We start from the raw sequence: 15689 nt of genomic DNA, 5'->3' as shown, positions 1-15689 counted from the left end.
AATCTTGGAATTACATATCAAAAATAATCGAAAACTCACTAATGAAATAAAACAATAATTAAATTTGAGTCCGCTGGGACAGTTATCGGCAGTATTTCCAGAGGAGAAAGAACTATTTGAATCGGTCAGAAGAAATGAATCAGCCTACCTCTAATATTTATATGTAGGTATATCCATAAAGCTACGTAGTTTGATGTGTTTTATAACAAACTGCACCGATGGGGGTGGCATATTCTCCGGAATAAACCCTCAATATTTAATAGATTAAAAAAAAAAAACACAATGATATTGAAATGTTGCAAAAAACTAGTAATCTTATATATTCATATCAATAAATCAATAAATGCATAGTACTAGAATTAGTACTATGCATTTATTGATAATGTGTGATATATTATAACAAAAAGAAATATTTCCATAAGAAAAAAATACAACAAAATAACAGCTAGAAAACATTTATTTGTGTTGTGAACATGTACAGATAGTTGCTTAGATCTTAACGTTTCTTCCAGTAGCCATAGCTGCCATATCCATAACCGAGACCGTAGCCAGACAGGCCGCTGTAGGCAATGGGGGCACCATATCCATATCCGGCATAACCAGCGCTGTAACTGATAGGTGCGACAGCTGGGGCAGCAACAACAGACCTTGCGTAAGAAACAGCAGGGGAAACGGCTACGGCTGGGGTAGAGTACGATACAGGGGCGGCGACAGCGGCAGGTGCGGAGTAAGCTACTGGTGCAGCGACGGCGGGAGCAGCGACAGCGGGAGCAGAATAGGCTACTGGCGCAGCGACAGCAGGGGCAGAGTAGGCTACTGGCGCAGCGACAGCAGGGGCAGAGTAGGCTACTGGCGCAGCGACAGCGGGTGCAGAGTAACTGATGGCGGATGTTGAGTAACCGAGGGCGGGCGCAGAGTAGCCGAGGGCGGGTGCAGAGTAGCTGATGGCGGGTGCAGAGTATGCCACTGAGGGTGCCGAGTAAGCGATGGGGGCAGAGTATGCTACTCTATCCAATAAGCCATTGGGCTTGGCTGCGGCAAGGCCCAGCACGGCAGCAACAACAAACTGCAATATTGTACATTAGTTATTTTGGATGTTGTAATTAAAATATATGGATGTATATGGAAGTATCACCATAATACCTGTACATTACTACGGGTACTACTGTATGGCAGTAGTATTGAAGTGGATTAATTAATAAAAATGTATATACATATTACATTTGCATTATCACAATTACAATTATTGTCAAAGGCGATGTAGATCGTTGTATGTATTTTTATAGATTTAAGTACAAAAATATAAATTAATTTCTTTAAAATATGTTTTTTTAATTTATCTTATTTCATATTACTTCTTTATAATTAATTATGATCATCATTACATTGTTGATGTAAAGTTACTCACCAGTTTGTACATGATTGTGATTTGTTTTCAGGCTGTGGAAGCTGAATGATTAAAATTCGACTCGTTCGGCTATTTTATAGGAGTTTCTAAATATCGGTTTTGTTGAAATTTATTAAAACGTCAAATATGAAATACATTTTATGTATATTGTATTAGAGTCTTAAATGAATTAATCATGCGCATGGACTCTATCAATACGTATGGAAAATAATTTTATACAATATTCAAGGCTAATTTGACAAAACTAGTTCAAATATAGTAATATAAATTTAGTTATATACAGCCTATTTTAATTATTCGCATAGGTAAATTTAAATAAGATTAACTTTTACACTATTTTATCCCTTACATAACGAAAAACCGAACCGAACAAGTAGTCTAGTGTAACTAGCCTTAGCAATGATTAGGTTGTAGTATCAGACTTAAAAATTTTGTACATTTTAACATGCTGAAAACTTCAAAACAAATTACACCCCATGTTTAATTTATTTTATTACTTAGAGAACTATCAATGTTTATTTCCACAATGTTATCCATATATATAATTACATATTTTATCGAAATTACACAAAATGTATACATGTATACATAAAACAAACATATTTAAAAACTTTTGGTATTACCTCACTAAACTAACAAAATTAAGGGATTACTACATTATTTATAGTCTTGCTTTTAATAATTTATTGTGTACAGTATATTATAAAAAACACTGGTAACAATGTTCTGCTATTACATTCTCATACATTTCCATTGTAATTACCAGTATCGGTTTTTTCTGTGATTTTGAAAATATGAGGATATGTAAACATACCTTATATGTTATATATATTACATTTATATTAATATTTATGGTACACAAAGATAACAACAGAGCTTGGCAAATTGACGTTGTTATTGGTAATACTTATATATATATCTATCTATCTAGCACAAGAAGTCCCACTACTGTGTATGTCCCTGTGAATATTATTACATTTGTATTAAAAAACTAAAATAATTTAGGATACTAAGAGGTAAAAAATTTAGGTAAAATTAACTTATTTTACCTAAATTTATAAGTGAGATATATCTTACATCTGTCTGATACATTGTCTACTGCATTATGAACTTACTTAAGTATTTCTTCCCTTTCCCAGCGATTTGAGCTTGAGTTCTGACGGGCATGTAACCCAAACTTCCCGACCTGCTGCGGATACTGTCAATGTCCCAGCCCTTAACTGCAGTATCCCCCCTAACCCTTCTCCTTCTGTACTTATTTTTCCTTCTCTTTATTCTCGTCCTCCATTTACCGATGGCGGTATTTAGCATTCAATGCATACCAAAGGAATGTTGACGTCTGGTTTTCGTAATATGTATTTAACAAAAAAGAAAATGAATTGATGATATATATTAATAAAGTATGCATAGTTATTCTAGTATTACAGTAACGACTTGTTAGTTGTTATTTGGACTGAAAAGAATTTATGCCAGAAAAATTAATGACTTTATAATATATGACACAAAAGGCTTACAATATGTCCTTAGAAGCATATAGCTCTCTGAGTATAACCCGATGTCTATGGGACTGATTTATTTTTATATGAAGGTTATAATTTTCCATGATTGGCCTGTAACTTTGATCCCTGTTTCCATTTGTATAAAATACATATATTCAATTATAATTTAGATAGAGACGAGAATAACTAGTTAGTTAGCATACCATATTTGTTGATTTCACATATCCGGATATAAATGTTAGTGCCACCATCTGTTCTATGAGAATTCAAAAACATAATTTATTCAAAAACGCTTAACATAGTGTCATTAGTTTAATATTCATCCACGCGAAGGTGATTTATTTTTACATTTTTTTATAAAAATCACGACTGACAAATCAATCTTCTTCTAGACTTATCATATCGATTTCAAATAAAGTATCGTTTTAAATTCAGTATTATAGTAAATTCAAAATTTATTCCGACAACCTTTCTTTAATTCCACATATAATTCCGTACTCAGTTTCAACCATTATAAAATAGCTATGTCATCTGAATATTACGGACGAATATAGCGAATAGACGAGTGGAGTCACAACACAAAGGAGGTGTCTTAGATTGTATGTTATGACTTTTCAAGTTTAGTATTTAAACATAAATATTACCTATTAAAATGTCCTATATAGTTATAATTATGAGAATATAGATAGTTGCGACAAAGGGTAATTTGTGAGAAGTATATTAATGGCCATTCTAAAATAAAATTGTTAAGACTTTCAATCGACAATAAATTTACAAAATTAAAATTTTATTACACTTCTATGTAGGTTAAGGTACAAGTTCTATGTAAGTATATTAATAAATATAAATATAATAATTGGATCAAGCTTTTTTTAATATAATTGGAATGGTAAAGCAAGCTGACATCCGTGATACCATGCGTTGCCGGAGCACTAAGTCATTTTATACCTGTATTGTATTGTAATTTCACTGCTTAAGGGGGTCTTCCTATGTGACGGCCTGTTTTTTAGGGATATTTTAGGATTTTTTTTCTACGACCAGTAAATATTTAGAGCTTCAAGTTTTTTATAATTTATTAACACATATTTGGACAGTATAAATATAAAATTTCAGCTAAAAATATTCAGTCAAACTAGAGTTACAGCGCTCTGAACACCCCCGCCTCGAAAAAAAGAGCTCCCACTTCCTCCACGATTCCGGCTGATCGGCTTATCTGAAAAAAAAAAAAAAACGGCGTTTTAATTTGTAGGCTTAAAAGCACGGAATGACCTATAATCAAATGGATATAAAAAAAATTGGATTTTTGATAGACATTTGAAATAAAAGTTGCAAATTAGGCGTTTTTTTTTTGTTTTTTGCTATAAAAAAATCGAAGTTTTGAAAATTTTCGATTGATAATAGTTCATTCCATGCGTTTACATATATTGAGTGTGCCCTGTAAATTTCAAGTAATTCGGTCTAGCCGTTTCTGAGATACAATGGAGGAAAGTTTGAAAAACACAGTTTTGAGAAAAACGCGTTTAAAGTTTCAAGTCCGTTAAAAACTATTAAAATATCAACTTACTCTCAATCGGCGATGCCTGGTCCATAGAGTATTCCTTCCTCTTCCTCGTGAAACTCTTTTAAAGCAGATTGTTCAGCTCTTGAGTCAATCCTGGCTTGTTTAACGACATCACTTACGCGCCGCTCAGAGCGTAAGATTCGCTTTTCATCCCGTTTCTCAACATACGCTTGGGCTTCACGACCAACAGGGCATCCCATAATCGACATAACTTTTAAAATACCTTGAAAACCTTCATTAAAGATAATAACTGCTAAGTAGCTAGCAATTTCAACAACTTTGGGACCAGAATGAAGATGTTTAGGAGCGAAAGTCCAAATCAAAGAATTCAAAGATTCGTTATTGTTTTGTGTCTCTGCTCCTAAACAACGAATTAATAATTCGTCTTTCGATAAATCTTCGAAAACCGGTTTGATAGCTTCTTGGACTTGCGGAATTAGAGGTGGTTTATCGTGATGAAATTGGTCCAGTTCATTATTAGCTTCAGCCTTACGCCATTTACACCAACTGTCTTCGCCTTCTGGACAAAATTGATGCTGAGGGTTTTCATCAGAAGAACATTTGTGATAGTACGTTGCCCAAACTTTCTTTCTCATATCTTCAATAAAAGGGAGGCCAGGTATAAAGCCGACGGTACACAATAGGCCCGGTCTCTAACTGCCAACTCACCGCTCCGAACCGCTCTTTCTTTTACCTGCTGTATCTTTAAAACGACTTCGAATTTTCTAAAATCGCTTTACTACCGTATTCTAGACATGTTAAGGGAGCAATTTATGAAAAAAAAAAAATCGATATTTTCAACCCATCACATAGGAAGACCCCCTTAATCTCACCCTACAACCGAAACACAGCTTACAAATAAGTAAAGCTGAGCCACGCAGACGATTTATTTTACAAACGCTACCTCGGTTAAGCTGTATATTCTTTTATAATTAAACTCTGTGTATGATATTATAGAATGAAATGAACGAATCAGATATAAATAGTTTGCCACAGATACTAAAAAAATACTTAATTTCACAAAAAATCCTCATTATTCTTCAGGGCGAGCCGGTTTTGTTCCTTTTTGCTTTATCTATCTGTTTTAATCAGATTCAGTAGTGCATTAAAATAGTTAATTGAACATCTTTCACGAGAGTGTCACCCTGTTATTAGTCCGAACTACTGCGAGCTTAATGCGGGGATGGAGAGACGATAGACTTTCCAAGCAATTTGCTCTTCTTCGATAATAAAAATCAAACATGAGTAGTGTGCTGGCACCTTTATCTATCATTATTTTTTAAAATAATGTATTGTTATGATGACTTCATTATTACATAGTATAAAATAAAGTCACTGTCGCTGTCTGTCCCTATATATGCTTAAATCTTTAAAACTACGCAATGGATTTTGAAGCGGTTTTTTTTAAAATACATGGTAATTCAAGAGGAAGGTTTATATATATAATATATGTACACATGTGCGAAGCCGGGTGTACATGTATTAGTCGAGTGTGTATTGGCGAGCAGCTAGTCTTATTTCTATGTCACTTTTGACTTGTTTGCAAGCCCTCTTGAGAAATATGTTCATCTATACAAATATTATAGTTTTTTAATAAATAGTTGTTATTTTCCCACTCCAGTCACAAATGGGTTAGTAATAATAAATATAGATAATTCATATACAGATATAATAAATATAGGCTAGTCATTTATTTGATTTTCTAGACTGGCCCATTTAAACCTATATGTTCTGCAATATCAATACATATGGAAGTATGTTGGTGTTGATTCAAATACGTACATAGATGTAGACGTTCACTCAATGTTCACAAAAAATATTGTAAAAATATATAAGAATTGCATATGTATCCGGGTATTTATGACTGTTCACATGTCTCATTGAATTTTGATTGCAGTTTAAATATCGAGAAGTGACATAATAATATGAATGAGAAAATTAGTGCGACTGAGCAGTGATCCTGGGAAAATAAAATTAAAAAAAAAAACAAAAGAGCAGTCGTTATGTATTTTATTTTCAATTTGCAATCTTATTTAATTATTCTATAACTTGTTTTCGGCAGTTAGTCTAGATTTGGTGATTCTTAACGTTTCTTCCAGTAGTAGGATGGGTAGTTGTAACCAAAGCCATAGTTATACGCAGGGTAACCAGTATAATATGGAGAATATCCAGCATAAGAAAACGGTGTAGGGTAAGATGGGTAACCAAGGGAGCTAATTTGTGGTGAAACGGACACAATAGGCTTAGCGTAAGAGACAGCGGGAGCAGAGTAAGCTACAGGGTTAACGGCTGGAGCAGAATAAGGAACCGCTGCAGGTACAGATGATACAACGGGTCTTGGGTAGGAAACAGGGGCAGAGTAGGCAATGGGCGACACTGGTGCGGATGCTGCTGACGCGGAGTAGGCGACGGAGGAAGCAACCGCCGAAACTGGAGCAGAATACGCGGAACGAGAGCTAACACCCACAGCAGGGCCCGAGTACGCAACTGGTGACGAATAGCCTATTGGTTGCGAGTAGGCTACTGGTGAAGGGTTGCTTACTGGTGACGAGTAGCTCACTGGTGAAGAGTAAGCGACTGGTGACGAATAGCCAACTGGTGATGAATAGCCGACTTGTGAGGAGAAACCTACTGGTGAGGAGTAGGCCACTGGTGAAGGGTAAGCTACTGATGAAGAGTAGGGTACAGGTGCAGACACGACCCCTGATGGTGATGCTACTGCGACCGACGAAGATGTCACGGGCACGGGCGAGCCATAGTTGGCTTTAGCAGAAGCGAGCCCCAGCACAGCGGCGATTACGAACTGAAAAATGAAAAATTTAATAATTTAATAAAAAATACTCCATTATTTTAATAACTCTATTTCAATCCACAAAATGGCCTGAACATCAGAAGTACTTAGAGCATTAGGCTTAACATATTCTATAATAAACATAAAATAGTAATTAACTAAACCAGACTTCCATAAGTTCATGGTATCTGTATCTCCTAGTTGACTAGCACTTATTTGGATCATTTTCGTATTCTAAGGAGTTAAATTTTAATCAAATCTAATCAAAATATATTTATTCATGTAGGTCGACTATAGACTTTTATGATATGTCTAATCTACCATAATGAATAGGCGACACATTTTCTATGTGGTCGAAGTATCACACTTATTACAAAATTTCATGCACCTGTCTTGAGCTGTTTAGTCTAAAACTTAAATGTACAGGCAGGCCGAGACAAGCAGTCTCTCTAATTTCAAATATACATTAATTAAATAAGTTATCATTAACGTAACTCACCAGTTTATACATGGTTATGTTTTGTCCGTGGCAGTTGAATGACGTTATACTCATCCCAAGCACCTAATTTATAGGAACACCACAAAACCGGCCGCTATCCTAAAATTTCACATGAAATTAATTATAAAACGTGCTTTAGCCTCATTGCTTTAGAGCTCAATTCATTGATTAACTTTGTATGGCGAGAAATGTAAAATATATCAGTTTTATACTACATTATAATTTACTATGGGTATCAAGGTTATGGTTGAAAAAACAAGTTCCATATAATTTGCTAAGTCTCTCTATTATTTATAGTAAAGGGCGCCCTAGTGATTGGCAGACGACAAGTACCTAATTTTATATATAGAATACAGGTGTTCCCATATAGCCGTATGAAAATTATTTGAATGTGATCCAATTAGTATTTCATTGTAATGTTATTTTAATTTACATGAATGAATAATAAAAGATGTGTCGAGGTTGAGTGATTTTTATCTCCATTTGTAAGATTCAAAAGCTGTGAATTCGAATTAAATTAAAACCCTAAAATATAACAGTTTAGAATAAAATATAAAATGTAGTTTGAATTAAGTATACCAATTATGATAAGTAGAAAATTGAATATATTAGATAATTTTCAATATCATGTCCTTTTAACTAATTTAATTTAATAAATATATGCTTAAAATTCGTTTCGACACAATTGTTAAATTGTAATATATCTTTATTTTTATGTTTTCTCAACTACATCATAAATGTATATCAAGTAGCGATCAGTAGATTGCTATATGTTCCTACATGAAGGATATATGATAAAAACTATTATTGGGGGCCTTTATCAATATAATTCACGACGTCGGTGGTCTAGGGGTCTAGTACAACGCTTTACATCCGATGGTCAAGGGTTCGATTCCTCGCACGGCACAAACATTTGTATTCACGAGTATGATTGTTTGTATTGGCCTGGGTGTTTTTTATGTATAATATTTATGTATTTACGTATTTGTATCAGTTATCGATTACCCATAATACAAGCTTTAGATAGCTTAACTTGGGTCTAGATGGCGCTGTGAGAATTGTCCTGAGATTATTATTATTATTCTTTTTATAGAATCAAACAATAGTAATTATACGGTACGAAGTCGCAGGCTTAGACAATAAAGAATATATTTTAATTATATGGCTAAAATAAATTGAAGAACAGTAATTATAAAATTCAAATAAAATGTATCTAATTATAGATGTTGGTATATTGCATGACTACTTCGCTACTGTGTAAATGTGTTTGTACATAGGACTCATCTCATCACAATAAATCTTAGGAACATACGACATCCTCTGATTCCGTACAATGGTTATAATAGTTATAAACTATTTGATAGTGGGACCCATTAAAACAAACTCAAAAATCTTTCAAAGAATTCTTTTCTCGGTCAAGTAGTTAGTAAGGTATCTAAACGAATGGAACTAATATTTTTTCAAAATTTTTAATTTCCATTATAATTCAGATGTGTCTATTATATTTAAAGACATACTATAAATACTATTTATAACTACCACTACAGTAGTTTATATATATATTATAACCATAGTGTAGTCAATATTTTTAAGTTCAGTACCTCAAAAAATAGTAGGTAAATGTGTTTTTTTTATTGTATTTATGTGGGAATAAGTATTTACCATAAATACATTATATTATCTACTGTATAGTCTTTATTCTTTAAGAGTACCTAAAATTTATAATAATGTTGAAAAATTCGAAGAAAATTTAATAAATAAATACAGTAAATTAAGTAATGAACTAATAAGATAATATTTTAAGTTTGTATTTTTGCTTTATTTAGTAATTATTTATACAGACCTCTCTCATCGATTATACTTAGAGACCACTGGAAACTAATAATTGAAATATAAATAATTGAAAAGTATATAAAATAATATTGAAAATATCCATTTTTTTTTATAACACAGGGGACAAACGAGCATGCGGCTCACCTGAAGGTAAGTAATTACCGCCGCCCATGAGCACCCGCAACTCCAGGGAAATTGCAAATATGTTGTCGGCCTTTTAAAAAGGAATAAGCTCTTTTCTTGAAGGTTTCAATATCGTATCGGTTCGGAAATACCATTGCTGGAAGGTGATTCCACAATGTGGTTGTGCGAGGCAAAAAGTTTGTAGAAAACCGCATTGTGGAAGACCGCCATTCATCCAGATGATCAGGACGATATTTCAGTTTCTGGCGGGTGGTACGATGGTGAAACTCAGCAGCTGTAATCCGAACAATTCCTCAGAACATTCCCCGTGATATATGCGGTAGAAAATGCACAGAGATGCAATATCACGCCGCAAAGCCAATGGGTCGAGTCTGTCACATAAACGTTGATTACCATTGACCATTTGTAGATAGATCCACATATAAACGATTAAACCTTAAAATTTTCAAGAATTTGTAAGTAAAAAATGTGTATAATCTATAAATATATTAATTACCTGACTAACAAGCGCTGATTTATTACAATATATTTGTATATTTCTAAGAGAATCATTAATAAAACTCCAATTCGACGTGTCTGACTCATTATTACACAACTCAACATTGCAAGGTCCTGGAAATTAATACATAATGCTAAATCCATATCGTAACGGCTACATACTTGTGATCACCTATGTATTTACATATTAAATATCTCGCTCGGGATTTAATATCAAAACAATATTACACCCTAACTTTTTGTTTAGCCTACCTTACTCTATATTATATAATTAATCTCGGACATTTACAAATCTGACTAGTCTAGTCACAAACTTTTGCGTTTATTATATTAGTAGGATTACTTACTAATATTATAAAAGCAAAAGTTTGTGACTATGGATGTATGTTTGTTACTCTTTCACGCAAAAACTACTGAACGGATTTTACAGAAATATGTATATAAGAATATATTAGAATAACATGCAGGCTATAAATTAAAAAGATATGATAATTAGTCGAAATATAATGATAACTTTGATATAAACGATGTTGCTCGGGTTCGCTAGTGTGAAATATTAACGTATTTAAATAAAGAAATAAACTGATCAGTTTTCTGTAGTTAGCAGTAGCAGCACTTCCAAGCTGTGTTTCGGTTTGATGTTCCAGTGAAATGTAAAGTACTAGCTGACTTACTACTACTGCGTAACTTTGTCTTCGTCACACTTTTCCCGTTTTTGAAACATTTTTCATTGCAGATCCGCATCTATTGTTTGTCGCGTTATGTTATAGCTTAAAGCCTTTTTTGATAAATGGGCTCCGGACAGATAGAATAATTTTTAAAATGGCCTCAGTAGATTTAGAGATTACCCCTACAACTTCATAAACAGTACCTTTATAAACTATTATTATAGAAGTAGTAATGACAACTGCTATCCACGGGCGTCATATGACTACGGGATATCTGCGGTGCTGTTCATGTATATAGGCAAAAGTTGGGCCATTTACTTTCAAGTGTGCTAGTTCATCATTTTTGCCATTCAAATTACATAAAAATAGTTTGATCACGTTAGATCATATATGTATATATAACCTTTTATATTAATAAAAACAATCAATAATTTTATTTACAATGTACTGTAAATAAAACAGTTATTAAAAGAGGCATAAGCCAAAGTGATGTGGTGGACTTCTAAACAATTTTCATCGATATTATAAATTACATACTTAATTTCTTAACAATTGGTTAAGTAATTTCTTATTTTATTCCGGACAAATATCGTGAACGCGAGATTTACTACAAGGAAAACTAAAATATTTGGTGTAACGGCAATTATGTGTAACATCAGCAAACTACTAGTTTGCTACTTTATTAGGTTAGATTTAATACTAATATTTTAAAGACGTTTGTTTGATTTGATTTACAATTAAAACAAATCTTGTACCTATATTTACATTTAAATAATAACTTAAACGAATGTCCGAAAGTTATCTATAAAAGAATCATTATAGTCTGAGTAAAATTTATTATTTAGCGTAAGTAAAAAAGCTTGTTCATAAAACAAGTGTAACATATCGCAGATATTTTCGTTAAATTAAAAGCGTCTAAAAGACAGGTTCTCGGACGAAATCTACTATTCAATAAATATGTCACCAGGTAGAATATGCAGATGTTACGTAAAATTAATTATAACAGTCATGGACCGAAGTGATCTAATACATTGAACACATGGTAATTTTTAATCGTAATTTATAGGTAGGACCTCCTGTCCGGTGACTTGCTGGTATACCTAAAGATTGAGATCCGGTTAGATTATATTTTGCCCAAAATTTAGAAGATTCACAAGTCGACTTTTTAATAGGTAGGTAGGTATATTGTCATTCTCATTACAAATTATGCACGCACGCCTAAATTATGTCCGCATGTAATACTATATTTTAGTGGAATAATTGTTTTGTTTTATTATCGATCTAAATAGCATGGCATTTTCAAAATACCTCAGGCTCAACTATTTCAGCCGCCAGCCGCAGCTAGTTTTGATGAAATGAGGGAGTAAAATATAGTTTAAGAGGCGTGACATGGTAGTGGTATCACCGGCGCCACATGATTATGTGATGTCTACAGTACTGGTCATATATTGTACGAGTATATAGGTGGTTATAGGTTACTATCGGCTTATATCTATTTTTAATGTATATATATTATAATGGCTTTACTGATAGTGATGATGATTAATAAAAAATAATCGTCTTAAAGCATTACAGTTATCTGTAAAGTAGGTATCATCTCACAAGTTTCGAGTCAAAATTCCTAAACACTACTGACCGCGGAATGTATGCAACCATGAGTGTCCATGTATTCCTACATACCATATACTTATTGGGTTGGGTTAACATAATATTACTAGAGATTATGTGTAAATGTATAGTTTTGTAATATGAATTACAAATTACAGGTAATATTATTAGGAACTACTATGAGGAATAATAAATGGAAAGACTGAAGTAACTTACTTAAGAACACATTTAATTTGCTTTGTTAGGTTAGGTCAATTAGGTCTATTTGTGATCATTCGTGAAATTTGCATTCTTAACGTTTCTTGACGTAGTAAGAGGGATAGCCGTATCCGTAACCGGTGTATGCGACGGGTGCGGAGGCGGCCAAGCCAGAGTACGCCACGGGTGCGGCGGCAACAGCGGGGGCAGAGTAAGTGACAGCGGGGGCGGAGTATGCGACTGCGGGGGCGACAGCAGGGGCGGAGTAGGCCACGGCGGGGGCCACAGCAGGGGCAGAGTAAGCCACGGCGGGAGTGGCTACTGGCACAGCTTGAGCGGCTACTGGCACCGCTGGGGCGGCAACAGATACTGGAGCAGCGACACGCAGGGCTGGGGCAGCAATCGCTGGGGCAGCGTATGCGGCAGTGGCAACGGCGGGCGCAGTGTATGTGGCAGCAGCAAGAGCTGGTGCAGCGTACGCTGTGGCGGCAACTGGTGCGGCGTATGCGGGGGCAGCAAGAGCAGGTGTGGCGACGCGCAGAGCTGGGGCAGCGATAGCGGGTGTGGCGATGGCTGGTGTGGCAACGGCGGGCGCAGCAATGGCGGATGTCGCGATGGCTGGAGCGGCTACTGCAGAGGTGGCAACGGCGGTTGCTGGGTATGCCAAGGCAGGAGAAGAGTAAGCCACAGGTCCGTAGATGCTAGGTTTGGCGGCTGAGAGCCCCAACACGGCGGCGACGATGAACTAAGAAAAAAATGTATGTATAAGAGATTTGTTTTACATTTATTTTTTAATTTGTTACCATATTACATATATATTATTATGGAAAACTACATGTATAGTATCTACAGAGTTAACATTTGAGTATTTAAATATGTATATATACTTACTTATTTAATTAAGCATATATTAAGTTTCAATTACATTTATAAAATATGTATAATTTTTAATTTCAACTCACCAGTTTGTACATGATTGTGTTCTTTTTCAGGCTGTCGAAGCTGAATGATATTGGACTCATCCTAATCGCTTATTTTATAGGACAGACGAAAAACCGGACTTCCTTCTTACCGTTACCATAATCTCATTAATGTAAACTTTATTGCTTCGACTATATGGTTGATTTGATGCAAGCCCATATGGACACAGCGATGTAAAATATATCAACTTGGAGCTATAATTTAGTGTCGTCAAGGCTAATTTGACAGAACGAGTTCATTTATAGGCATTAATACAATGGGCAGAAGAGCAACCAAATTTTAATTACCTTATTAAATACAGTCATTTTGCAGATATTTCATAAGATAAAGGAATCACGTGATTTACAATTGCATATGAAAACATGAAACACCAATTAGCATTATGGGTGATGATCCTCAATTCTAATAGGCGTTTTGTTAAGCGCCAATTAGCTATGATTATTTCTAATCGTGTAACTTGTGCAAAAGTATTTTTACGAACCTTAATAGTCTATCGAAGTTAGTATATGCGACATTTACTGTGGTAGATTATAAGTTCTAATGATAATTATTAGACTTTGTAAGCAGCTCGAAATTGTTGAAGATGCTCTTGACATGTAACTTTTTGTTAAAAGTCATGAGCAGTTCAGGTAGCAAAACGGCGCCTTCTTAATCTGTAAGTTTACAGCTAAATGCCTTCATGATTGAAGGGAGAACAGTTTTCGAAGCAAGCTACTAGTGGTATTAAGTTAGATATAGGTGCCTTCACATATGACTTTGTACAAAGTCTCACAATGTCTAAAAAGATATTTGAAAGGAAAAAGAAAATAAAATCGGAATCTAGAAATATTGTATTTTTATTTTTGGCGTTGTTCATTTCTTACGTAAATAATGGGTATGTCTCGATAATCTCTTTTTCATCCATATTGCACATGTAATTGTAAAAATAAAATAAATGTTTTTATATGTATACGTGGAAGAAAAGTGGTTATTTAAGAAGTTATGTTATTTGGGATTTAACGTAATTCTTGATGACATATAACCAAGTATAGGCATTGAGGGCAATTTATAAATGTAGCGGTCGATTAAATAGTTACTTAATATTACTGAAAGAAACCGCATTCAAAAGGTATTATTAATATTAAAAGATATTAGTCTCGGTGTAAAACAACATTATTTTAATTTTTTCAAAACGTAAAGGAGGTCAATCAAATAGTATTCCTTTTTTATTGGTTTTACATACACCATATGTTCAATGCAAAGAATTTATGTAGAAATTAGATCATATAGAAAATTGCATCATTTATAATTTATTAATTACATTTCAAAAGCCGCAGGAACGAATTCTAAAGAAAATGAATATTCATAAACAGCTGTGACCATTCATTGAGCTAGACGATAAACCTGAACTGGTTTGATTCCATAATGCAACATTATAAAAAAATGTAAGCATTACCATACTAATATTTTATCAAAAGGATAGAGATCCTGGTTGTTGTTGCTAAGTTACCAATAACTCAGTAATACCTAAAGTTGTTTATTAGAACAAACTATATATTAGAAATAATTTGAAACTGTCTTAGCCACTATAATATAGCATTAGATTCAGAAGGGTACTTCGGTCTAACTGTCCAGAATTTTTTTACTAATATTGACCCCTCAGCACACATGAAATTGTCTATTTATCTACCAATTTTCTATATGATTAAAATATCAGTTACTGCCGTTACAGATATGTTTTTATTGAAGATGCAGAAAGAGGAACAGTTTTTCAAGAATGACAAAATAGAGATGATGCACATATTATTGTCAATGTCTTAAATACATTAAAAACATGTTAAAAATCAAAGTAATACATATAGGATAATAACGGTACACTTTGATTAGTTTGTGGTGTCGGTAGTACCGTAAGTTATCAAATATCTTAGTTCTGGCACTAAGACACTTTTGCATCTTTTCTAGTATGAAGTACTTTCACGTTACCTTAAAAAGCCCATGCCCTTCGTGTATTGGCATAAGTAG

General features: G+C 34.0%; 3 protein-coding genes across 3 annotated transcripts; all 3 read right to left on the bottom strand.

Annotated features, from left to right (window-relative positions):
* Positions 1-452: 452 nt before the first annotated feature.
* On the bottom strand, positions 453-1446 carry LOC131848017 (cuticle protein 16.5-like). Its single transcript, XM_059197756.1, has 2 exons — positions 1409-1446; positions 453-1066 (listed from the first exon to the last, which is right to left on the bottom strand). Exons 1-2 carry the CDS (start codon positions 1418-1420, stop codon positions 497-499), a joined length of 582 nt encoding a protein of 193 aa, XP_059053739.1. The 5' UTR covers positions 1421-1446; the 3' UTR covers positions 453-496.
* A 5093-nt stretch (positions 1447-6539) lies between these two features.
* On the bottom strand, positions 6540-7770 carry LOC131848066 (cuticle protein 16.5-like). Its single transcript, XM_059197823.1, has 2 exons — positions 7759-7770; positions 6540-7271 (listed from the first exon to the last, which is right to left on the bottom strand). The coding sequence occupies exons 1-2, from the start codon at positions 7768-7770 to the stop codon at positions 6552-6554; spliced, it is 732 nt and encodes a 243-aa protein (XP_059053806.1). The 3' UTR covers positions 6540-6551.
* Positions 7771-12741: 4971 nt separating this feature from the next.
* On the bottom strand, positions 12742-13700 carry LOC131848016 (cuticle protein 16.5-like). Its single transcript, XM_059197755.1, has 2 exons — positions 13670-13700; positions 12742-13452 (listed from the first exon to the last, which is right to left on the bottom strand). Exons 1-2 carry the CDS (start codon positions 13679-13681, stop codon positions 12802-12804), a joined length of 663 nt encoding a protein of 220 aa, XP_059053738.1. The 5' UTR covers positions 13682-13700; the 3' UTR covers positions 12742-12801.
* Positions 13701-15689: the final 1989 nt, after the last annotated feature.

Source organism: Achroia grisella, unplaced genomic scaffold, assembly GCF_030625045.1.
Source record: "Achroia grisella isolate CSIRO2021 unplaced genomic scaffold, CSIRO_AGI_Agris_v1 utg546, whole genome shotgun sequence".
NCBI lineage: Eukaryota > Metazoa > Arthropoda > Insecta > Lepidoptera > Pyralidae > Achroia > Achroia grisella.
Note: the sequence above shows the minus strand (reverse complement) of the source record. Positions and strands in the feature narration are given on the sequence as shown.